The 24,989-nt window shown below is 34.5% G+C and overlaps 1 protein-coding gene across 1 annotated transcript; it reads right to left on the reverse strand.

Annotated features, from left to right (window-relative positions):
* Positions 1–491: 491 nt before the first annotated feature.
* On the reverse strand, positions 492–24,539 carry LOC128190289 (uncharacterized). Its single transcript, XM_052862298.1, has 3 exons — positions 24,421–24,539; positions 1,711–6,180; positions 492–688 (listed from the first exon to the last, which is right to left on the reverse strand). The coding sequence occupies exon 2, from the start codon at positions 6,168–6,170 to the stop codon at positions 1,722–1,724; it is 4,449 nt and encodes a 1,482-aa protein (XP_052718258.1). The 5' UTR covers positions 6,171–6,180; positions 24,421–24,539; the 3' UTR covers positions 492–688; positions 1,711–1,721.
* Between the last annotated feature and the right edge of the window lie 450 nt (positions 24,540–24,989).

The following is a 24,989-nucleotide window of genomic DNA, read 5'->3' on the forward strand; positions in this document are numbered from 1 at the left end:
AATATACTTTATGGAAGCTATATTCCTTATACTAAAACATGCACCTTGTCCTGTGCCTACTTTGCATACAGTAAAACTCAATAGATTGCAGTGATCGGTTTACATATATATATACTTGTAAGTATTGCATTTGTTAAGATGAAAAATATGGTACATAATTCATATGAAAAGCAATAGAATTGTATGCACCAAACTCCACTGAATATATAAAAGGATACTGATGCTACAGCATTAATTCAGCAACGCAGACACGGATTTTAAGCATTTTTTGGGGGGATGCTTTAAAAATACTAAAAATACACTATTTATATGGTTGACGTTAAAAATACGCCGTCAAAGAATGATTGTGTTAAATTGTATACCAAATAATTAAAGACCCGTTATTAGGGTTTTGTAATTCCATTTACACCTTTAATAAATGCATGTACTCCATCCATTTGATTAGAGAACTATGCCACCATAGATAACAATAGTAAACCCAACAATTAATGTAGGGTATTATCCATTTATTCACAGACAAAATATAAATCAAATCATGATGTAGAAAGAAACGCTTAAAATAACCATTATTCTTTACGGATAAAATGACAGAAAATATGCTTGCAAAAAGAAAAAAAAAAATAACGACTCTCTGGAGACACGTGACCGGAACAGGTAGTGGTCCCAGCAACTGCCATCTCTGCTCGCACTGAAAGCAGAATGTGTTTCAAATAAATCATTCAGTTTTAAAATGTCAACCTGGTTCTATGTATTCATGGATAGAAAGAATATAGCTCTCATATTTTTTCACTGATGCAAACATTCTAATAAATAGATTAACACAAGGGATGCCAAAGAGTACTCTACTACTATCATTGACTAAAAATTTTCAAGTGGATTACTCGTTATAAAGTAAAAATCGAAAATTTTCATTTTAATGCACCAGTTTTTGGCAACAACTTAAGTTTACAGACGTATTTTCTAAGCATTATGATTCGTAGCTTAGTCTGTTTCATCGGAACCCTATGGGTCAATTTTAAGAGGCTAATATATTATTATTTTGGAATAAAGCTACCTATCTGCATACATGTAATGAAAGAAACAAATTTGATATTTCTTTTGATGTTAAATATCCATTCAAGTTATATATTTGTATAATTTTTCAATCATATCAATAATTATAGGACTTTGTTTTCATAACTACATGTATTAAACATTAATTGTTGATTAGGCACGGGACAAATACTTATCATGAAAAAAGACACGTTTGGTGTACTAGTACCTTAGATATGTAGCTTAATTGTGTGCGTGTCCTAAAAGGGCGTTTGCTAACAAATATTTAGATAAAACAGTTTCAATTTACATAAGTAGAAACCATGTATAATTATGTTTCTGTTTTTTTAGTTAAGATACATATGGCAGTAGCATAAGTTTCCTTAAAAAGAACATGCGTACAATTTAAAATAAATCAACGATTACTCTACTAGCGCTCGACTTAAACCTCCAATTAATCGTTTAGTCTCTACAAATGAAATTAAAATCCCCAATTAAAAACTGTTGGTGCGCTTGAAATATTGATATAAAAGACGACTTTCAAATTGAAACGCCGTACATATGCATGCACGTGCAAGTCCCAATTTTCATACGAAATTGTCCCCTACTTTGTTTTCACTGAACACAATAATGTGTCATTTATTTTCTGAAGTGTTAGTATTGTCAATATATGAATACCTTTCTCTCCTCTACATGGGTGCTGGTGAAACATGGAGCTGTTTATTTCTATAGTAAGTATTGTTCATATCTCGAATAACGCCCTCGGCATCCTCTATACATCTAAACGACACCAAGGCAGAAGTTCCACCAGAATCCTTTCCAACCATTACTCTGACAGACTCCAGAATTGGACTATATCCTTGTACCATACTCGACACTTCACGGACGGATACAGTAAAGGGCAGGCCCTTTATAAGAACAGGGAATCGTCTTCCTTGAAATGGACCTGGGGGTCCATGCGGAGGTCCAAGTGGAGGACGCATACCATGAGGTGGAGGGCCATGTGGCGGGGGTCCATTGTGGGGCGGTGGACCATGTGGCGGAGGTCCATTATGGGGTGGGGGTCCATGTGGCGGAGGTCCATTATGGGGTGGAGGACCATGTGGCGGGGGTCCATTGTGGGGTGGAGGACCATGCATTGGTGGGCCATTGTGTGGACTGTGCGGGGGTGGACCCCTAGGTCCTTGTGGTCCGCCATGAGGTGGGCCCATACCGTGAGACGGTGGCCCATGCATTGGAGAATAATTCATTCCTCGTGAGGGCGGTCTGATTTGTTTTAGTATGTCTACCATTTCTGACTTTGGAATAGGCTTTAGGCTAACCTCGTGGTCAGCAATACATCTATCTGGCATATTTAATGCTTTTTCACATTCTGAATTGTCACTGAACTCAACAAACGCTTCTCCTAATGGCCTTCCATTTGAATCATGAACTATGTGGATTCCTCTTTGAGCGATGTCGATTCCATCAAAAAGTTTGGCAATGTCTTTCGCCACAACATGAGGAGGTAATCCTTGAAGGTGCACACAGTGGAGATTTGTTGTTATACGATTTCTGTATTCACCATCTGGTGCTAAAATTCTGTTTGGTTCTATATTTGTAGGATTCGGCAGTAAAGGTCTTTTATCCGGTTCCTCACTTTGCTTGTTTGCCATCATCTCTCTCATACGTTCATGTAGTTGTTCTACATCTCTAAGACTTCCCGCGCTAACGCGTATTAGACGAGAATTAAACATTTTCCCATCGAACGTCAAAGCAGTCTGGAAGTCGGATAACGTTGACATTTCAATAAAGGCTGTACCAGTACACCGATTTTTTATGTCATACTCAATATGGATACCTTCTCCATTTTTCGCAATTTCGCACCCCTTAAAAAATTCTACAACATCCACTTTCTTTCCGTTGATACCAAGTCCTTTCATCTGGATAATGTACTGGGATGTTCTGAGGGCTACACCCACTTTTAGACGTTTTGAGTCCTCCTGTTCTGGCGTCTGTTGGAGTTTACTAGCTGGATCGCAATTATCAAAATCTTTATTACTCCATTTCAAAATTTCGATTCGACTACCATCAGTGAAGATTTTTCCATGAAAGTTCAACCCTTCTCTAAAACTTCTTTGGTTTTGAAACTTAATAAAAATAACTCCTGTCATTTGTCCCTTTTCATTTTTTTCACTTTTTATTCCCTCCCATGGTATCTCACATCCAGTGAAGAACCGGCGAACATCGCGAAAATTTGTATGCAGTGGCATACCCTTAACTTTTACAGTTATATCTGTTTCAGTTATCTCGGTTGAGGTCAAAGGTCGCTTTTGTCCTCGGGAGTCTGTATCTTCGGCTGTTTTTCCTAACTTTGGAACATTTGCATTGCTATTTGATTCAGACGATTTACCATATTTCTGGTTGCTACTGGTATTAGATGAAGTACGTTGACTGTCCGAACTTCTTTTCTCGAGTTCCTCTTTTGAACGAGGTACATCCCTTCCAAACTGATCACGACCTTTGCTATCTCGCCTTTCGTCCTTCACTCTATCTCTTATATCTCTCCGGTCACGATCTTTGTCACGATCACTCCTTTCATCTCGCCGATCTCTTCTGTTGCGATCATCGTCTCTGCGCCTATCTCTGTCCCTATCATGTCTGTCTCTATCCCGCGATTTTTCTCGGTCTTTATCACGCGATCTTTCTCTCTCTCTATCACGGACTCTATCTCGGTCTCGGTCTCTATCCCGACTGTATCTATCCCGCAAATCCCTTGTTTCTCTATTGTCGCGCGAATCCTTTTCACGACTTTCTCTAGATCCACGACTGTCTTTTTCTCTAGACTCTCTACGATCGTCACTCGATTTAGCTCGCATGTCAGAATCAGACCGTTTGCTGTCTTTATTATCTCTAATTTCTCGTGGCCGATTATTTGGATCTCTCATATCTGCATCGCTTGGAAATTCAGGTCTCCTGGGTGGCTCAAATGGTCTGTTGTCTTCCTGTCGTTTCATTGGTTCATTGACTTCTTGGTCAAAAAGAGATGGGATATTATTTCCCGGAACTCTGTCATTCGGGTTAACGCGAGCAATAGGTGGATGTCGACGGTCTTGATCCACGGGAGGACGATCAAATTGGTCTAAATGTGGCCTAGGTCCATGCTCATGCATCCCTGGTCTGAGGAGTGGTGGTCTTGGTCCTCGATGCTCCATTCCTCGAATACCAAATCTGGTTGGTCCTCGTCTTTCATTAAAGCCGTCATCACCATCAAATGGGGGCCTCGGTCCATGTCGAAAAAGCGGTTGCATTCTAGGACCTCCTGGTGTACTGAAAGGTGGGTAGTTTTCAGACAATCCTTCAGGTCTTGCACCTGGAGGCCCAGATCCGAGCAATCCTTCCCCTGACCTAGCGTCATTATCAGGCCGATCCATATCGTTTTCAAACGGAGGTCTTTCGTGAGGAGGTGGTCTAAATCTCTCTTCATCTTGTGGCGCGGAAGATTCCCTCCAAGGGGGTTCCCTTTCCGGAAAATGCTGTTCTCTGTTAAATGGAGGCCTTTGATTCGAAGGAAATCTTTCAAAAGGTGGTCCACCGCGGTCTGGAAAATGTTCTCGGTTACTTTCATGCATAATTCTAGAATCATTTGGTCTATTGAGCGGAGGTCTTGAATCCGGTCCATCGAACTGAGGTCTTGAATTAGGAGGTCGATCAAACGGCGGTCTAGAGTCGGGTGGCCTATCAATCAATGGTCTTGATACTGGAGGTCTATCAAACATAGGCCTAGAATTCGGAGCCCCATCAAAAGGACGTTTGTCTACTGAATGTGGTCCACCGTGATCAGGTTCGTGAATATCGTAGTGTGGTTGATCTGAGCGATAGTCGTCTACTGCAGGTTGATTTGGTGGTGGATTAAATCGTGATCGTCGATGCGGTGGTTGATCTGGTCCACGCCTCTCAAAGGGAGGATCGTTGTCTGGGTTCCATTCGTAGGAATCCTGTTGATTGTGATGCTCATCCAAAGGAGGGCGTTCCAGGAGAGGCGGCGGTCTACTGTGTGGGAAAGCTCGACTGTCATTCCTATTAAAAGGCATATTAGGTGGAACACGTCCCTCGGGTGGATATGACCGCTGATCCCCATCCTTTGGCTCAAAATTTCTATTTTCCATTCGATCAGGACGGTACTGGTCTCTGATGCCTCCGGGATGTTGATACATTTGTGGGTTATTTTCGTCCGGTCTTCCATCGTAGCTACCTCTGATGTTAAATTCATTTTGTGGAACATTCCTGTTAGGCTGTGTCTCATTGCCATCTTGATGAAAAGACCCTCTTGAATAAGGGTCTCTGTTATACAAATCTGGAGGATAATTATTTCCATATCTTTCATTGGGGAATGCTGCATCACTTTTGAGTGGTGGCTTCTGTTCATCACTTTCAGGTTTACTAAATATCCCTGGATTAAGCAAACCAGACTTTGATAAATCGGATATTAATTTGTGTGGATCAAACTGGGCATTTGGTTCACTCCGCGTATCCTTATCAATCTGACCCATTCCGGGGGTTGGATGGCGCTTTTCAAATGCTGTCATAGGTCTGGAATTGCTATCTTCTGATGAAAGTGAACCTTTGCCAGAACTATCAATTTGCGGATATCCTCTACCCTGCCCGTAAACTGAATCATAACGATGGTAATCAAAATTCCCTGGGGCTTGTTTCTCAAGCGACTCCTGTTTGGGATACTCATGACTTTGTATAGCTTCCATTTGCGATGGCGGATATGGATAACTCTGTGAAGGCACTGAAGCCGTGGGAGCAAAGCTATCTTGGGATGTATAGGATTGTTGGGAAGATGAAGACGAATGCTGAGGTGGAAACGATGGCTCGCCAGCGCTTTGTCCTCTTGCTTCAGCAATGACTTGCTGCATTTGTGTCTTGCTGCTAAGATAAAGCATAATTTGACTTCCATCAATATTACCCAAGTTCAGCATCATGGCTTGTCGGGCGTCTTCATCTGTACTGAATGCAATGAAGGCATCTCCCTTCTCACCGCCGATGATATGAACACCCCCTGGTGGTATATTCAGGTCTTTGAAGTACTGTCGTATGCTGGCGGCACTGGACGACCAAGGAAGTCCTTGAAGACGGATGATGACAGACATGGTGTTTATCCTGAAACAAAAAACGATTAATTAACTCTGGGGAAATGTTGCTAATTTTTAACTTTATCTGTTACTACAAACTTGTTTCGGTGCCTTCACTTTATCAGATAACTCTGAGAAATTGTGTGTAGATGCACTCAAAATTAATATTAAAATATCACTGGATATTCCGAATTATTTGGAAAGAAAGGTAGTTTACTTCGATATCTTGAATTCTTGGATATCTCTGGGTTTTTTAATCGGTCCCATGAAGTTCGAGAGGAAAACGTTGGACTACTTGTCTATTTTTACAAAGTTAACATGATTTGCATATCCACATACATGTAAAAAGATTACTCTTAAACCGAGAATAATTAATTTTTATATGAAATTATCGCTAATCATATAAAAAAAACTTTGGAATATCACTGACCATGTTTTAAGTCGTTGTATAAGCTTGGATTCGGCGCATCTTATTCGTGAAATTAAATGGCCAATCTATTTTTACCATGGTCATTGAAAAAGTGTACAACTATGGTGTAACATATATTTACTAGCATTGTACGAAGTTTTAAATTTTGATAACTGCATTATGAAAAATCACATCTTTTCACCTCAACCGTTTTTTTATACACACAGAAGTCGCCTACATGCATTAGGCTCTTTTGATGCTATATCCTAAATTTTCAACAAGAACTTTTCTCTCAAACATACGTATTGCCGTACTATTGTTAATGAATATGAATGCGGATGCATAAAAAATTTGTATTGTGAATGTGATTAATATTATTTATTATAATATTAATATTGTGGTTAATATATATTTAACCAAAAAATATGATTTTAATTTTTTGGAAAGGTAAAAATTATAAAAGCCCCAGCGGAATTCGAACTCATAACTAACAAATTAGTAGTTAACGGTCTAACCCATTGTGCTACGGTGTTAAGTTGTTTATTTTGATCGGAAGTATGTCATAATATAGAGGTGTCCCATATACCTATATGTAACATCTTTAATAAATTTGTTTTCAAGGAAACTTGGTCTTAAAACTTTCAAAATGCACGAGTCAAGAAACCTTAATGTACCCGAAGATGTTTATTCATCAGACATTCTCGTTGTATAGAATGATAACCTAGCAACAATTCGATACCTACTATGGTTTTATAATATTTTCAAGAAGCGTTAGGATGTGTAAAACACCTACTTTTAATTTTCCAATGCACTTTCGTTCGTCATGAATAACATTATAATGTTTTAATGTATACATGTAGGTGTGGTACCCCAGTGAAATGTAAACCATCAGCATTTGTTCAATACTAACTACAGGTATTTTACCCTTATAAGAAATTTTAAAATGCTTTTATGATTCAGTTTGAAAATATTTGAACGACGAAATATATTTTATTTCAATGGTTTTCTTTTTACACGTTGAAATTTCAGTGTCCTTATCCACTTTAACTGCACTCACTCATTTATTTTTGTAAAATTATCTTGTCTTTAAACGGTTCATAACAAACTTTATATCGTCGCTTCTATTGTACGAGATCCGTCTTCTTGACGAGGTTTATTTAGATTGTGAGAAGAAGGGATCAACGCATGACCACTTTCTCATCGAAAATTGGTCTTTAACGAAAGCATAATCTCAAAGGCAAGTGCTCATGCGTTCAATCTATCAAGGGGAAGGAACTGAACCAGGATATGACCGAACATCGCACGTGTACAGGAATAAGTCGGATCTTAATTGAGATATTACTTAAATTTTCTCAATGATTTGCATTAAATGTCGTAAAGAATTTTGGGGATAACAATCTCTAGAGCGAGACTGTCAGCATTTTGCAATGCAATGAATGTGTACACTCACTTTGTCTAGTATAAAAATGCTGCACTGTTCTACAGAATTGATTTCTACCTTTATTTTTAAAACATAAACCATAAAACTAAGACATTGCAAATTCACTAAGGTACATATACACATCACTTTACTCCATGATATACCTTCGTATTATGAAATACTTTTTTTTCTATCCAACGTGCAATGAAAGAGAGTTTTAAGTCTTTTATTTTTGATCGAGAGTCATTTTGCATAACCGTAGGTGAAATGTTCACAAATAAAAACAACAAATTCTACAGATTTCTTTTAAAATAAACTAAATGATATCGCGCGCAAGCGCCGGAATTAACACTTTACACATTAATATGATACAATGTTTATAATGATGAACATTTCAAAAACGTGAGTGGGTATTAATTGTGTCGTATCTCTTCATTTTGTTCTTTGTGTCAAAATTTCACTATTATTTTTACCATTGTCCCTAAACATATTTTCAGATAAAAAAAACCCAACCTTTTGTGAATAAAAACACTAGGGGAGGGGGGGACCCCCCCCCCCCCCACAACCCTTCAATCTTCCCGTTCTCTGCATACATCATATGTTCATATAGACTGCTCATGATTTACAAATTAATGTATAAGGTTTACTTCTTTATCAATCTGTCGTGCTATAAAATATTATGAAATTAAAAACGCTACCATATGCATATTTATTTCGATTTTTCAAACTAAAGTTGTCAGATCCAACGTATCTGTCCGACAATTAGTCAACCCACGTTCCTAGCAACCTCTTTCCATTAAAATTAAAATCGCATCATCAATCGTATATATTTATTAACTTTTTAGTATAAACCAAGGGTGTCCAATCCAAGGTATCTGTCAGTAATGCCTGATGAATCGTCCTATACTGGATATTTGCCATGACGTTAATTAATCAACCCTCGGTCTTGGTTATTCCGTTCTAGGAAGTTCTATTCTATTCTCAATGGAGATCAAGATCGTAGCAGCTAACCTTGACGCTAGGTCGTAGATATCTAGGTCTTTTGAACGGATCGTTAGGTTAGCCGCTAGGTTTCAGATTTGAAGTTGGAAAATGAAATATTCAATTAAAAACTAATTACATCAACATAGTTTGTTAATTTCAAGCGAAACATACATGTTAAAAATCATGATAACTTAAAGTATGAACAAAATATCGCTGAGAAAATGGATTTCATGTTTGTTACAAAGTGGTAATTAAGGTGGCCATCTTGTATTTGATGCATAGCATAAAATATTAAGGTTATGAATATTTACGTATAGCGGCTAGGCTAGCTTACCGTTCAACTACGTAGCCCTACGTAGCAGCTACGACCTTGAACGCAGCTTCGCAGGCATTCTAGTCATCAAAACTAAAATTGCGAATTCAAAAAACGAATTTTCTTAATTTTGTAAAATCTTAATTTCAATGTATACTTAAGTAAGATCCCAGTAAATATTTCACTATTTGCGTAATCATTTAATATCATTTGATTGTAAGCATATATCTTAATGCAAATTTCTACGGACTTGGATCCGCCAAAGCGTGTCCACCACCTTACTCTCATTTATGCTATTCGGCTTGGTTTATCGAAAATGAAAGTAGAGTTTTAATTAATTTTACAATATTTACTTATCAAGTAAAATTGAATTATATCTTACGGACATCATTTGCCTCGTGTTAAAATACTAGAACCAAAGGTGTAAGCAGTTACTCTGGTGCAGGCATATTTGTGTTTATTGGCAAAATGCCTTAATTTAAATAAGTATATATCTTGAAGAGACGCTTACAATAATTTCACATGAAATGAAAATAAAAGAGGCATTTTTTTTCGAAAATTTAACGAAATAATAAATTCCAGTCAAAATACAGTAAAACACGCTTATAACGAAGTCCCAGGGACGGCCAATTTAACTTCGTTATAAGCGTAATTCGTTATATCCGTCAAGTTTACAACATGAAATAGAGACTTGGGGAATAAAATTCACTTCGCTGTAAGCGTCAATTCATTATAAGCGTGTTCGCTATAACCGTGTTTTACACATTTACACGTCCTTATTTACTACTAAGTACCGTGCAATTGTATCTATTGTAAACTGAGGGACTGATTGACTGCCGGACGGATCAAAAACACGATGTTCACTTAATTTGCAGATCGGGGTGGGGGGGGGGGGGGTGGAAATTGTGCTTAACAGACCGCGCTTGTCAGGCGTTTACCCATCGTCTGATGCCAAGGTCCGGAGTCCGTATAGTTGTTTCCTAGAAGGGAAAGAACGTTGGCTGTGGGTCTTAGATCTATAGCATTTTTTCTTTCATTCATTTAAAGTTTGTACTGCTGAGGCTATTTCTCTACTTTCATGTATGGAGGTTTTTAAGAATTCTGGTAGCTGTATTTAAACTGTGGGCCATTTCTGATCACAACAAGTCATGGCTTCAAAACTGACACGACAAATTCATAGATCATTACCTCCTAATTATTAAGAAAACCATTCTTTATAAATGATCGTCCTGTTCTCTATCAAAGAATTTTTCGACATTTCATAAAGTTGCTTGGTCCAACTGTATAAAAGTGTCCAATTTAATAAATTTATAATATGGACACTCTAAAACAATAGTTTTATTATTTTCGTTTTTTTATATACATGTATCAAGAATTTATGTGGGTAGTGTTAAGTTCAGTTAACATCGCTCATAAACCGTCACACAGGTCACCCCCCCCCCCCCCCCCCCAATAATACAACAAAAATTATTATTATAATAAATTGAAAAATAAACTTAGGTAATCAAAGATTGCGAAGCCCACTGAGACGAGACATCACCTCTATGAGACCACCTTTATCATATTTTATGAAAATCATAATTAATGGTCTTGGATATTCCTGGATACTGCAGTGTAGTTTGACAGAGTATGGTATATCATACGTTGAAAAAATTGTTTGATAATCATATGTTCATTTCATACAGTATTGTAAGATACAATGTATACCAAAACACTAATATAAAATACAAAATTGCATCCTAAAATACTATGCAATTTTGTGTCATATGATACAATGTAATACTGTAATATACAATATGATATTGTAACATACGATGTTATAAATAACAATACCATATGATCTAATTTCATATCATAATAGACGAAAAAAATTGATAAATATCATATCATATAATTTTATTTTCAATATAATATTATATTATATAATAATTAAATAGTGTTTCATATATTACGATAGTGTATCATATCATACAATACTTTGTCATAGGAATCATGCTATATCACTTAACAACAAACACATCTATCAAGCAAATTTGAGTGAGGTATGAGGTTTTTTTTTAGCATCCTTGATAATGGAGATCAGGCCCTGTATCTGAAGCTACTCTACGATACATTTATATTACAGTTAAATCAACCATGCAAGTTTGAAATAGTACTATTATCGATAAAACATGTGACCTGTTAAAAAACCTATAACCTTTTCCAGCATCTGAAACCTATGGCTCTGATTCAGCATCCATGTCTGTGGAGTGCATCAGAATCACAAGATGCATCATCTTTTCAAAGGATGACTGCACTGAAGAATGTGCGATATTTGCGAGAACTTTTAAAGTAAGAATGTTTCTTTCAGTTGCAGAAATGGTCAACATCCACAGTGCAACTTTACCTAAAATAAATGTTGTTACCAAGTTCGAATTTGTTTTCATAGGCCGGGGTCATTACGATTTCTTAAATCTCCATACAATAATGAGAAGCCACTTTCATACTGACTTCGTACATAGCGCATGTTTATCTATTGTTCCCCGTTTAACAGGTGTTGTATATTTGCATTATCTAAGTTATGTCAAAGGATGACTATTATAATAGACATGACAAACATGCGCTCATGGTTTAGATGAGAAAATACTGCATCTTCTTACTTTCGCTTCCTCAGTTGATTATTCACCACGTGATTTTTCACCTCAGGTAACTTTGTGAATACAAAATTCTATCACGTGAAGTGTAAGGTAGCATGTTATGTTCTTACTAGAAGATTGTTTTCGAACACGTTAAGTTGTCAATCATTGATTTATAGTCTTCTGTTCTATGGGTGTGGTCTTATTGTTAAAACCATAGTTTTAGTACACTTGAACCATATAATGTTAAACAGCGATCATTTATTTTTTATACATGGCATTGTTATTCATGCTATTCTAATTATATTACCATTTCAAAATGTCAGCTCCACCTCTCATGCATATTATTAACATCAATTTTATATTCAATCAAAGGCAGATAAACGAAAATTCTCTTTTTTTTATAGTTGTAAGGAGAAAAATATAGACAGGGTTTATTTTATCACAGGCAAATATTTTAATTTATGATGGAAATTGACAAGACTCTTGAATGAAATTAACAATAGTGATATAAAGTAAAGAAATAAACGCAACAGAGGCTACCGAAAAAGACCCAAACCCAGGCGTTAAGTGCAGTCATCCTTCGATAAAGATTGAAACAATTATAAACAATTCGACTATCAAAGGGCACCTGCGCTAAGATATTTGACCAGCTATCAAACCCAAACCTTATCAAGCATCCGAAATCTACGGCTTAGATTCATTCAAGCCTCTCAAGTTCGTACATGTAAGTACCTGTTGTAACTGGAAAAGAATAACAAAGGGCACCTGCTCCAAAAACTTTAACCTGCTCCAAAAACCCTAACCTCATCCAGCATCCGAAATTCATGGCCCAGATTCGGCATCCGTGTCGTTCAAGTCCATGGTTAGGTCCAAATGCATCATCCATGCAAGTTTGGTGAAGATAGGACATATAATAACTTAGATACCGGACCTAAACAAAAAACTTTAACCTGCTCCCCCGACTTCGACTCGGTAAATGAATGTTACCTTATATTACTGCTACATTGATTCCCCGTTTGTTAAACTGAGGTTGATATTGGGCTAAAAATATTTATCGGTTCTCATGCTAAAATACATGTACAATGCGGCAGTCAAGTATAACTACATGTATTTTGCATGTTACTAATGCAAGATTTGAATAAGAGGAATAACTCCATTTTTCATTTTAACTTGAAATTGAGTTATTCCGCTTTTCAATATGACACTGCAGCAGCATTTGACCACATGCAAAGGTGTTGACGTGCCTAACTGAATTAATGCATCTATTGTAGGGACCCTACAATAAATGCAATACTGGGCAATTCTTAATTCATAATTTTTAACCAATCATAATGTTTTATACCTTTACCCCTTCCCCCATCACAAAAAAAATTTAAAATCAACACTACCGTTAGAGGGAAGGAGCGGGAAAGATAAGACTTTCTGTTGTTTATTATTACCCTAAAATCACACAAACACCTGTTTTAGATCTGCGCGTGTATTTCAAAAGCATCACCACTTGATAGAGGGTATGCTCTTTCGTTGTACAATCTTCACAGATATTCAATTAATGTTGGTGTGTACCATGCATAATTAAATATTACTCAATGGTTCTTAATAAAGAATATGAAGGTGTCAAAATGCAAAGAGGATCACCGAATCCGACAAGTTTTTTATTCTTCAGAAAACATAATTCCGCTCAGGTGAATAAAATATTAATATAAGGAGGTGTGTGCCACTTATCGTTATTAAAATAGATAAAAAAAACATTATAATCAAACACCTTTATACGTTGAGAGTGTTTAAAATTTACACAATTACTGACAAAAAAATAAGTTCTTCATGTTTTTGGAAAGTCAAAAATTATACAAGGCCCAATGGGATTCTAACTTAATTAACACTTTAACCTATTGCGCTACGCTGTTAGGCAACACTTTAGGGAAATATCTTATTAAACATAAAATTATCCTTGATTTTATTGTTTATTTCGATCGGTAGTACGTAACAACATGGAGGTGCCCGATTCCACCTAAGCTCATTGTTTTTCCTGATACCACACCGTTGAAATAAGTCGAACGTAGAAGAATAACATGAGTTTCCAAAAAAATTTATCATTAAGATTCACAACCTGTTCTTTTCTTTGCAAGAAGAAGTATAATTTAACTTTATTTGGCAATTTTAGGGGGGGGGGGCTCCAGGGGCGCGCCCGCTTCCTCTAATCCGCCACTTGCTTCTAAACAGTAGTAACTTAATATATGTATGAAAGCGAAATTGCTGCTGTTAAATCAATTTCACATACAAAATGAAAAAAAGCGCTTTATTCGCAACTGTGAGTGGCGACTTGATTGAATTGTATAAATACTAAGTAATTCGAACATCAGAAACCTAAAAGAAATATAAAGAATCGAGATTCACGTTTCTACGTCAAAACCTAACGAATGCTTACAAGAGTCATTGTACTCTTCTAAACGCAACAAAACGTGACTTGATCCAGCAGCTGTGTCATCCAACTTCCTTTACAAGAGTCCGTAAACCATGAAAGTAATCGCAGTCCAATGATAAAGAGGAAAAGTAAAGAATCAGTTACCACGAAGACGATGATTTGATAGTAACACCAATCCCTTATATTACTTCAATTACAAAAGGCCGTTTTCGTGTTGACCTTGTAAATCTGGGAGCGCAGTGAAACTTGAAAGCCCCTCCGATTGTGTGCGTGTCAATTGTCTTAAAGCTGCTTAGTCAGATGACATATTAAATTCTATGTAAGTTGTACAAAGATGGTTTTGTTAAAAATGTGTATAACAATAGGCAAAGCATTATTTTCCTGAGCTTAAAAATGATATTTTAATGGTAAAAAATAATGTATGTTTACAAGATACACTTTACGGCACAGGAGAACACGTTATTCAACCCAATATAATAAACAAAGTGGGACGAATAATTCAAGCAATTAGCGGATGAAACTTGATGGGTTTCTCTTTTGTTAACACCCTCATGAAGTCTTAATTTTTGTTTAAGCATACAGCAATAATTTGTATTTTCTTTGAATTTTTCTGTCTTTGAAATGAGACCGATTCTGCAAGTGTAAAAATAGGTGAAAGTCTGTAACAGTGTAAGATGATTGGTTTGCATGATTATCATTTGATACTGCAATAGCCAAAAAAAAAAACCTCTGACCAAGCAGCTTTAATATTGTCAATATGGGTGTCCCAATAAAGTATTTGATACCATTTTGTCAAAGACAACAAAATTGATTTCTTCGACAATCTTTATAACAGCTTATTCCATTTTTTGTTAATTGCTCATCCATATCAAACTAAAGAGAAAGTAAAATAGTCACCTGACTAATGAAGAAATGTATAAAAAAAACCAAAAAAAAACCCCATTGCCATCTTCTCTGGTGTCGACCCAGTTGACCAAGTCACTGCAAGACAGAATTTCCTTTCTTTTTCTAGGTTGCACGAGAACTCGATTTTAAAAGAATCTCAAATACTCGTATATCGGCTACCAACCAGTTTTCGTCATCACAGTGGAATGTAACCTTGTGAAAAGTATTTATTTAATCTTAAGATGAACGTTGTAAAAGTTAACATTTGCAATTGGTTTGGATAGAGCTTAGAGGCATATTTATCTGAAAGAAGATGCACTGGTAGGGCGATGGACGATCCATTGTCACTCCCGAATGCAAAAAAGAAAAAAAGAAAAAAAAAGGGTTTTAGAAAACATGATGACTGCTAAAATATCGACATTTGGGATAACATGAGGAACTTGCCTTACAGATTATTCAACGCATCTTGAAATGAACAGCAAGAATGTGTTAAAGGCTTTTCAACTATCTGACCAATTAAAATGCGAGTTCCGTGGGCCTTAGAAGTCACTTGGTATAAATACAGTCCTGCAGATCAGCAGAGGATCAATAGAAAAGGATTGATTATGATCAAATATGAGGTGTATGTGTTTTTGGTGCGTGTTTTTTAGGGGAAGGGGGTGTTATGATTAAAAGAATAGATGACAATTCAGATACAAGTAATACTGATGCATGGGGCGCGTGGTAGATGCATTGCCTTTAAATACCTTTTACTTTAATATAGTACAGAATTATGGAAATATTTAAAAGTGCATCCTAACATCAAAAATTGTTTATACCCTTCCCAATCTCTGGCATAAGGACCTCAATATGAAGAAGGTCATGGATTCTACAATCACATTTTCCTGTTTAACAAGCTAACCATGAACTTAAATTTGCATGATAGATTTATGGTAATTTTCCCAATTTTGGTTAAGTAACCCTTTTTAATTGCATGTATTCGAGATTTAATAACAAAATTGAAACTAGAATGCCATAGCTTATATTTCCTTCCCATAACATCATATCAATTATAGAACCATTATAACAGGAGCTTGGACTTTGGGTAGTTGTGTCAAACAGCAATGTCACGTATGCCTGTCTATTTCATTGCTGTCCACTCAGTGAAAGCTCATTGAAATCAACACGATTTGTCTGGCTTCTGAGCTAAGACTACGCAATCGGTGCATATTTCACTTAAACCAGCATCATTTTTAACATGTTTTGACGCAAGAAGTGATAGCTACGTCCTACGGAAAGTCCAAGGCCTTGTAATAATGGTTCTATATAAAGATTTACTATTAGTTTATAATTCGCTGGATGTTACCGGTCGACGACGGCCGAAAAAACCCACACTCAATTTTATTTACGATTTCAAGTACATGTAACTAAACAAATATTGCTCGCATTCAAATAGATTTTTTCTGCCATATTTAAAATCATGAACCTGCTAGAATGAGGACACGTTTATGCTGATTTGAGAATCCTTCCCTAAAAAAGTGGAGTTATCATTTGAAGTAAAATTCACTTTGCAACGACTTCTCTTGTAGTACAAAGTTGTACCATTCAGTCGGACCAAAATATCTGTTGGTTGATGCCTCCTTTTCCGCAAACCTTGGATATATTTCAAATGTCCAGTTACTGAGAACTGTTACATACACGAGAGTCGATGACGTCATGGCGTCCCAAACTGTTTATTTTTATCCACGCTGAGGTGTGCCGAAATCTACTACCCACCCAGACATTTGGTTTTATGATATTAACCAATCAATCTTATACTTGAAAAGAAAAACAAGCCACTTGAAAGAAAACAAGACATCAGTAAAAATGTTTTCGGTCTTCTGTTTTTGTTTTAAGCCAGTGGCTTCATTAAAACACCAAATATAAAATTTTATCTTTTGGGACACCGTGTGTCATAAGCTATATACAAGGATTGAATGTGTGTACACAAAGCTACCACATTTCTAAATTCCAAGTTTAAAATAAGGTTTCAAGTGCAGGACACAAAACTCCGGTATAATCTCCAGGTCGTTGATGTCAAACGTCAAATTTAATTGCTCATCTTGAAACGTAACTTTTATATCATAAACGTTCGAAAACACGACAATTTTCGCGAAAATCTGATGAATCTAATATATATGCTTTAGTCCGATTCCATCCGCCAACGAAAAATTATTTTAACATTGGAGAAATATTTCAAACAATGGGTTCTCAAGATAAAAACTTGATATCATGTCAAAGACTAGAAACCGTAAAACGGTCATACATTATTATAACCAATAAGGAATAACTGTACATTTTGGGTTTATGGCGATCATAAACCCAAAAAGCTGGCATTATTCCTTATATTTACATTTCATTCCGATTTATTTCATTGAAAATAACATTTTAACGTAGTTTTGTATGGTAACATGGCCAACAATGCATACGATTATTTTTTATTCTGTTGCATGCCTATTTCATTTTCTGTACCAATTATTTATTGGAAAATAGAATTGAACTTTGTATTGTTATCCATGACAGATGCATGTACAGAAAAAAATGGCATGAAGTTCGAGTTTCCAAAGAAAATATATCAGCTATATCATTTCTTGGATGAAACATGACAAATTAATTATTGTAAAAACGGCATTTGTTTGTTTTTATTATTTTTTATAATTACTATCGTTGGGAGTATTTTACAAGGTTATTTATTTAAAGAAAGGTGGACGACTGTTCGTCCCCATCTTTACAAATGTTACAATTTATAAAATTATGAAAAGTTTATATTTATTTCTTATATGTTTGGTTTTTTCATGTCAGACAAACTTTCAAAGAAGAGAGATCTGTTGAAGTTGCCAGAATTAGAAACTGAAAGTTAAATTAACGTTTGTAATAATTTTCCTCCTGACTTCTCTTACATCATGAAAAAGGTGGCATGCTGTGTAACTCGTCTAAATAGTCTTTGTGCGACATTAATTGTACTAAGAGCCAAATATTCAGCTTCTGAAATGCACATCCATCCCTCAGCAATGTTCCTGTATATTGACATCATCATAATTCGATGGAAAGAATATAGACGGCCTAAGTTGAGCTCTTGTAACAAGCTTGAATTTACGTAGGAAATAGCAATACAAGTTCTGTTGGGGGAGTCAGGGTTGTCTCTAAAAATTGAAGTAGAAGGGAGAAATAAAAAAGTAGAAGGGGATCTGGAGGTCTACCTTATAGCTAGATAGTGTTTGAAATGCAATAATAGCTGGGTAATCACGTCACTTTAGGCGGGGAAATTCCCCGCCTCCCAGGTCTTGGAGACAACCCTGGGGAGTGCCTGTACATAATGCATTTACCTGTATCATTTTGTTGTGCATGAAAATATTTGTGTGTGAGAGAGAGCGAGAGAGAATCAAATGCAACAACAAATGTTAGTAGTCATAAAAAGAAAAATAGTTGGTATATAGTGTCAAATTATATAAATTATTTATCCTACTTGTACCTTTAAGTGTTTCTTTTTTATTTGAAGTTTAAATGCTTACATGTAGGAATAACATGTATATGTAGTAAGTACAGTACACGTTTTGCTTCAATACACACTGTTCAAAGCGTATATTAAAATTGTACAGATGTTTAAAAAAAATGCTTGCTGAACAGTTTAAAATGCAAAGAATTTCTAATCCTATATTTGTTGAAAAAATTCATAATCACTGCCAGTCAAATATTCTACATATAGAATTGTGTCAATGATTGCTGGTTTTGTGCTTGATCCAAATCCAGAGTTGAGTCCAGATCAGACCTTCATTGATCTACTCTTCAGTCTACAATCTGTGTTTGTCAGATTCCAACACATGGTGTTTGCTTTGTTAATGACCGTACAGTTAATGTATTTGGTTTGTCACCAATAAATAAGATGTATATGTATAAATGCAATATAATATAACTTAATGTATGTTAAAAATGCTGTCCTGGTTCTACCATCCCTTACATCTATTGATATCATTAATCCTTTTCAATTTTCATGTTTAAAACACAAAACCAGTTTATCAAAAAAATTTGATCTTCATGTAAATATCATTTGCATTTCAGATTCAAATATATTTATTTTTTAAATTAAAAGGACCACTTCCAATGAATTTTTCTCTCTAATGCTCCACATAACTGTTTCAGTAGAATTTTCTTGCATGAAGTCATCCTTCAGACATGTCATTGATAGAAAGATTTCCAAAATACTGGTACTTGAACGTGCTTAAACCGTATAATTCTAGAACTTCATGTCATCAATTATTCTCTTCAAGTTTTCTTTTCCATTTATTGTAAGTCTTTACAAGCGTTTACATTTATACCACAATTTCAATCTCCATTCTTTTATTAAAATGTATATTGCCTTTAGAGTTCAGTTTGTTTCATTACTTGAAATCATTTAGTAAAAGTTGATTGCAAATGATTAGATGGGATAAACACTTTTTAAATACCAACCTTTGCTGCCATTACAGCAAAATTAAAATATAAACAATAATAAATAAAGTTCTATGATTCAGCCATCTAAAATACAAGTTTAACAAGTTATCAAAATTTGAGCAGAATAATGTATCATTGTAGTGTTTTTTTCAAATTCAATGTGTTATGTTTTGAGCAATATAGTTTCAATAGCTATTAAAATTTACTACTGATGATTGATAAAACACAACTACTGCTTCTATAATGTTTGTAAACCTCCATATCTTTTGATTGGTTTACAGTGTCAGCTTGGATGATGAAATCAATGGATGAACTTTCGTCCGTCTGATTTTCCAAGCAAAGACAATACACTAATATTGGCTCACTGTATGAGTTTTAAGTTATGTAATTCTCAATAAAAAATAATTATCGTTAAAATTTGCTTTAATTGCTGCATGAACATTTTCCAGCAAAACTAAGAAAGATAGGCATGCAGACTGCATAATTCAGAAATAATACATGTATTGTATCTTCAATAATTTACATTGAAGATAAATATTTCTTTGGTTTAGACTTCACAGGCATTAAAGTCATTCTACCTGAAAAGGAATTATTCAAAATACCATGTGTATTTGGAAATAATTTAATTCTGGTTGTAACGCGCTTTCTGATTGGCTAAAAAAATTGTTTTGTATCGTAAAAAGAATGTTGCCTACATCTTAGTAAGACTTATGTCAAAAACGTATCAATACGCCTGACGTTATGTTTGAATTTTGTACAATTTTACATCATTTTAAAGGTCAAATGACTGTTTTTATCTACACTGAAGAGTTAAAAATTAAATTATAAGCAATGAATTCAATATTTATTAGTTTTATACGATATAAAATGGTTTGCTTTCTTGCGGTTTATAAAGCGTAAACTGCCCCAAACAATTTTATATTGTATAAAACAAATAAATATTGAATTCATTCCTTAAATCAAACTGGCACGAGTAAAAAATGTAACTTGTATGTCTTTTATCAACTCTGAGAAAATATTTGTATAAGGTTGTCAATAGAATAAAATTAATTCCAAATCTTTAAATTCCCATTGTTACAATTAAACTTGGATAGAATTTATGTAGTTTTATTTACATTCACATATCATGTTGTTTTATCACTTTTATGTATAGTAAATCTTTTTAGCATATTATCGTATACATGAACAAGCATTTAACATACACCTACATGTATATAGAAATTTACTATCTAGTATCAAGCTTTAGTTCATTCTTTGTTTCTTAAAGGAAGTGAACATGAAAAAATTATCAAGGGCTCAAATTTGTCTGTTTGATGTGTATAATGATATCTGAAAACCGTTTAGACAGAGCTTTCCTCAGTAAAAAGATATACCACTGAGAATAACTAATTCATGCAATCCATGAGCGCTGCCATATTTTTAAAATCATTACCTCCCTGCTGGGTTATCTCTAAGCATCTAAGAGAGGGCAGCACTGATGCTGCCGTCAGTGAGACACATTGCATTTTTACACACGTTTAGTAACAGAGATAAAATGCCATCATCAAAATGTGAATGGAAACTTGAAAGGAATGTAAAGCGTTGTCATTTTAAACAGTGTTTATGGAGGAAGATTTTGGATCTCAGAATGATGCATTCCCACCAGCAGTTAATGTGACATGTAACTAGAATGGAATGTCCGTGGATCAATGTTATTGTGACCTATTTTTTCTTGCACTCGGGAATTTCTTGTTTATGAGTTTGAACATTATGTGTGCTACATAAATGAGCACACAAGGTGCATTGCACAGCATCCTGACTTTTAAAAAGTGTCTTAGTCCTGTTATTCTTCTGACAGCATAAACAGAACCGGCGTACATATCATCAAGATCTTATGTATAAAAAAAAACAAATCAGAAAAATTTTCAGGGCATTTAAATAAAAAGTAACGGTAAGAAACCCCACAAAGAAAATGAAATTACAATTTTATATTAATTTAAATTGAAATCTAAAAACAGCATTTCTTTATGTAAACACTGACTGCCAGGGCTCGACATTAACGCTTGTCCGCTTGTCCGGTACCAGTTAAAAAAATATACGGACAAGTGAATATTGCTTGCCACTTGTCCAACTGGACAAGTGCATTTTTATGTAAAGAAGTCTCCAACATTTTAAAAAGTAAAGAAAGTTTTGTGATAAGTTTATCTGTAGTCCCGTTATAAGTTTATCGATTAGTTATTTTGAATTTGATCCCGACTTCAAATTGAATCAATTGAGTTACTCTTGATCGGGATTGAAGTTCACTAATTACAAACAACTTTCAATATTGATCTGTAAAGATGTGGATCTTAGTATTTACACAGTACCAAACACACATGTTATCAAAAAGAAAGGAAGAATAGGTAGCAAAGATAAACTTAAAAGGATTATGGAAAGAAATGTAATTTATATTAGGTTTCATTCATCATTGATAGACTATGATGACTTTTTATGTTTAGTTTAAAAAACAGATGAGAAATCAATTTAAGAGTTACATGTATTTTAAAATTTAAAATGTCTTGTAATTTGCCATGACAAAGCTACAGCTGACAAATCATGTTTAATGTTATATGAAACCAATACATTTAGGAAAGACACTTTAAGTTTCCATTTAAGAAGTCAGGTTATTAATGATGGCAAGAATAATCGATAAATGACTTTATTTTAGTAATACAGAACTGTAGTTTTCAAGTTGACAATATTTGATCTTTAATACTGAAAAATTTTTGGACAAGTGAAGTTGAAGTTCGGACAAGTAAATATCTTGGTCACTTGTCCGAATGGACAAGTAGGAAAAAAAGTTAATGTAGAGCCCTGACTGCCACATCTTCGTACAAACCTCAGAATGTGATGGTCTTATACTTCACAAATTAATTTATCTATTCATTTTTTTTTTTACAATTCATAAATAGTTATCTGAGGTTCATTTATAGAAATGTACTAAATCCTTGTCTTCTCATGACAGTACACAAAATTTTTCTTCAAATCAAGGCATATTTTTTCTTCGTAACTTTTATCAACTCTGTACATAAACACTGGCCTAGTTCCTACATTGACCCAGTCACCAGCAGCAATGTGGCTTATCTACGTCAGAGAACAGATGCATGCTGGGGAATAATGGATTACCTCCATAAACCTTTCACTGAGAGTGTTTAATTGATAAAATCTCTTGATAGAAATAAACAAAAAGGTAACAGACCTCATTTTTAAGTTTCAAAAGGCTTTTAAAATTTATTAAGCAACAATTATTTTTTCATGTTCACTTCCTTTAATTTATCGTACTTTTAATGAATATGTTAAAGTGTGAAAACCATCTTCGGTTGGTGTGCATGCCTAATTCAATAAAAATCACAAATTAATTTTAAGACTTTTAAGGTTAGAGTGCAAGATAATCATGATTTTATCAGGAGCGACCCTATCAGGAGGATGACTTTTTAGCTACAATGTAAGTCAATTTTACATTTAAAATCATAATACATGTATTCCCTTCCTATTTAATCTTAAAAAATATATAATTATATATAGAATAAAATTTCTATCATGTCATTCATAAATCATGTAAAAATACAATCTTTTTTTAAATGCTGTGTGCTTTCTGTCAAAGTGCAATCATTTTATGTATGGTGAATCAGAAAAGTTTGTTCACAAGGCTTTCACGCCACATTTTAAACTGAGGCAGGGCCATTAAAATTGAAAAATCATGAAAATTTGGGAGATTCTTTTGCAAAATTCATATCAATATATTCATGTCCTTAATTTTGGGGGTAAAATTATGTAGCTTAAATTAACTATTTAAATTTATGAAAAAGGTACATCTTACAAATTGGGATAGGGCCTTTCAACAGCCCAAATTATAGACAAGCAGGAGACATTATTATTCTTTACATAACTTTGTATTACATGTTCTTTTTTTACTATACTTTATGCTGTTTAAAACACTTTAAGATGACAATTAATTTACTTTACTTTAAAACAAAAACTTAAGAATTTGCTATGTGTGGGTTGTGTTTACAAGCAATTAATTAAATTTGGAAAAAGTTTTCACAAAATAAAAGTAACCAAATTGACCAGTTCACACTTTGCAAAAGTGGATTGAGTTGTGCCCCTTTGCAGGGTAAACTCTGAATTGGTCATAAAGAAAAGAAATCAAGATCCTGTGATGAAATCTCTCTGAATTTAACTTATCCTGTTGCCTCATCATGCAATAAAAATACATCCCAGAAGCCAAATTTTAAATGTTATATGACAACGTTACAGTAACAAACCTCTCAGGCTACAGTGAGAAACCCTTAAGGCAACCAAGGGACACAACTTTTGTAAAGTTTTGATTGGTTTCAAAGATAGCAAATGATTAAGATAATAATGGTAAATTAGTGCAATATATATTAACCAATTCAAAAAAAAAATATTTTCATTCAATTTGTTTGATCATTTGTTAAAAAAAAAATGGAATAGGAGCGATAACTCATGTACAACTACGGTGCATAACCACGTGATGACATTATACTATAATTCATATTTCTTCATTCTATAGAAAATTTATAAACATTCTTTCATGCATAGTATAAAATTTTGCGGTGTTCATATGTTATTGTAATTACTTGTAAATTATCAGATGTGTAAATCTGTCGATGCGTTTGTATATTTACGTTAACCGACCCCTCCTGCACTAGGCCTATAGGCTAATTTCACATGTCGACGAATTCATCAATTTTGCAATCATGGCTATGACTTTTTGTAATTTCCGTACCTGTACAACAATCTTCTAAGGAAAAATACAGACGTCTTTCACGATCAAAATACCATCTTTACATAAACTGTAGGTTGGATTCTCCTGCGGCCTTTGTAAATTTTCCTTGCCAAAATGGCGCATAAAATGTTATCGATGTATAAGAAAATATATCCGGATAAAAACGAATAAAAATTAAAAATTCCTATCCTGATATCACTTTAATTTAATTTACTTAAATTGACAATAATTTTAATAGATTCTAGATTTTATAAATATGGTTAAAAGTATTTGATTGCAAAGTAAGGTTCAAGATACATGTATATATTTCAATGGATAAGATTGTTTTCAACATACATACCTGTATTTTATTGTATATAACCAGAGACATAAATAACATGTTATTTATGTCTCTGATATAACACAATTAATTCTGAATAACTGATTCTAAAATACTTTTACAGTCATACTCTAACCATAACAATTTACAAAGGTATATGTATTGGTTTAAGAATTAAAAGAAAAAAGAAATACATATTAATATTTTTAAATGATCGAGTTCAATACTGAATTTTCCACAAGTAAATATC

The sequence above is a fragment of the Crassostrea angulata genome, chromosome 6 (genome assembly GCF_025612915.1).
Source record: "Crassostrea angulata isolate pt1a10 chromosome 6, ASM2561291v2, whole genome shotgun sequence".
NCBI classification, from domain to species: Eukaryota; Metazoa; Mollusca; class Bivalvia; order Ostreida; family Ostreidae; genus Magallana; species Magallana angulata.

What these genes read in the sequence shown, in the direction of transcription:
- LOC128190289 (XM_052862298.1), bottom strand. Translation starts at nt 6,170, where the DNA reads ATGTCTGTCATCATCCGTCTTCAAGGACTTCCTTGGTCGTCCAGTGCC.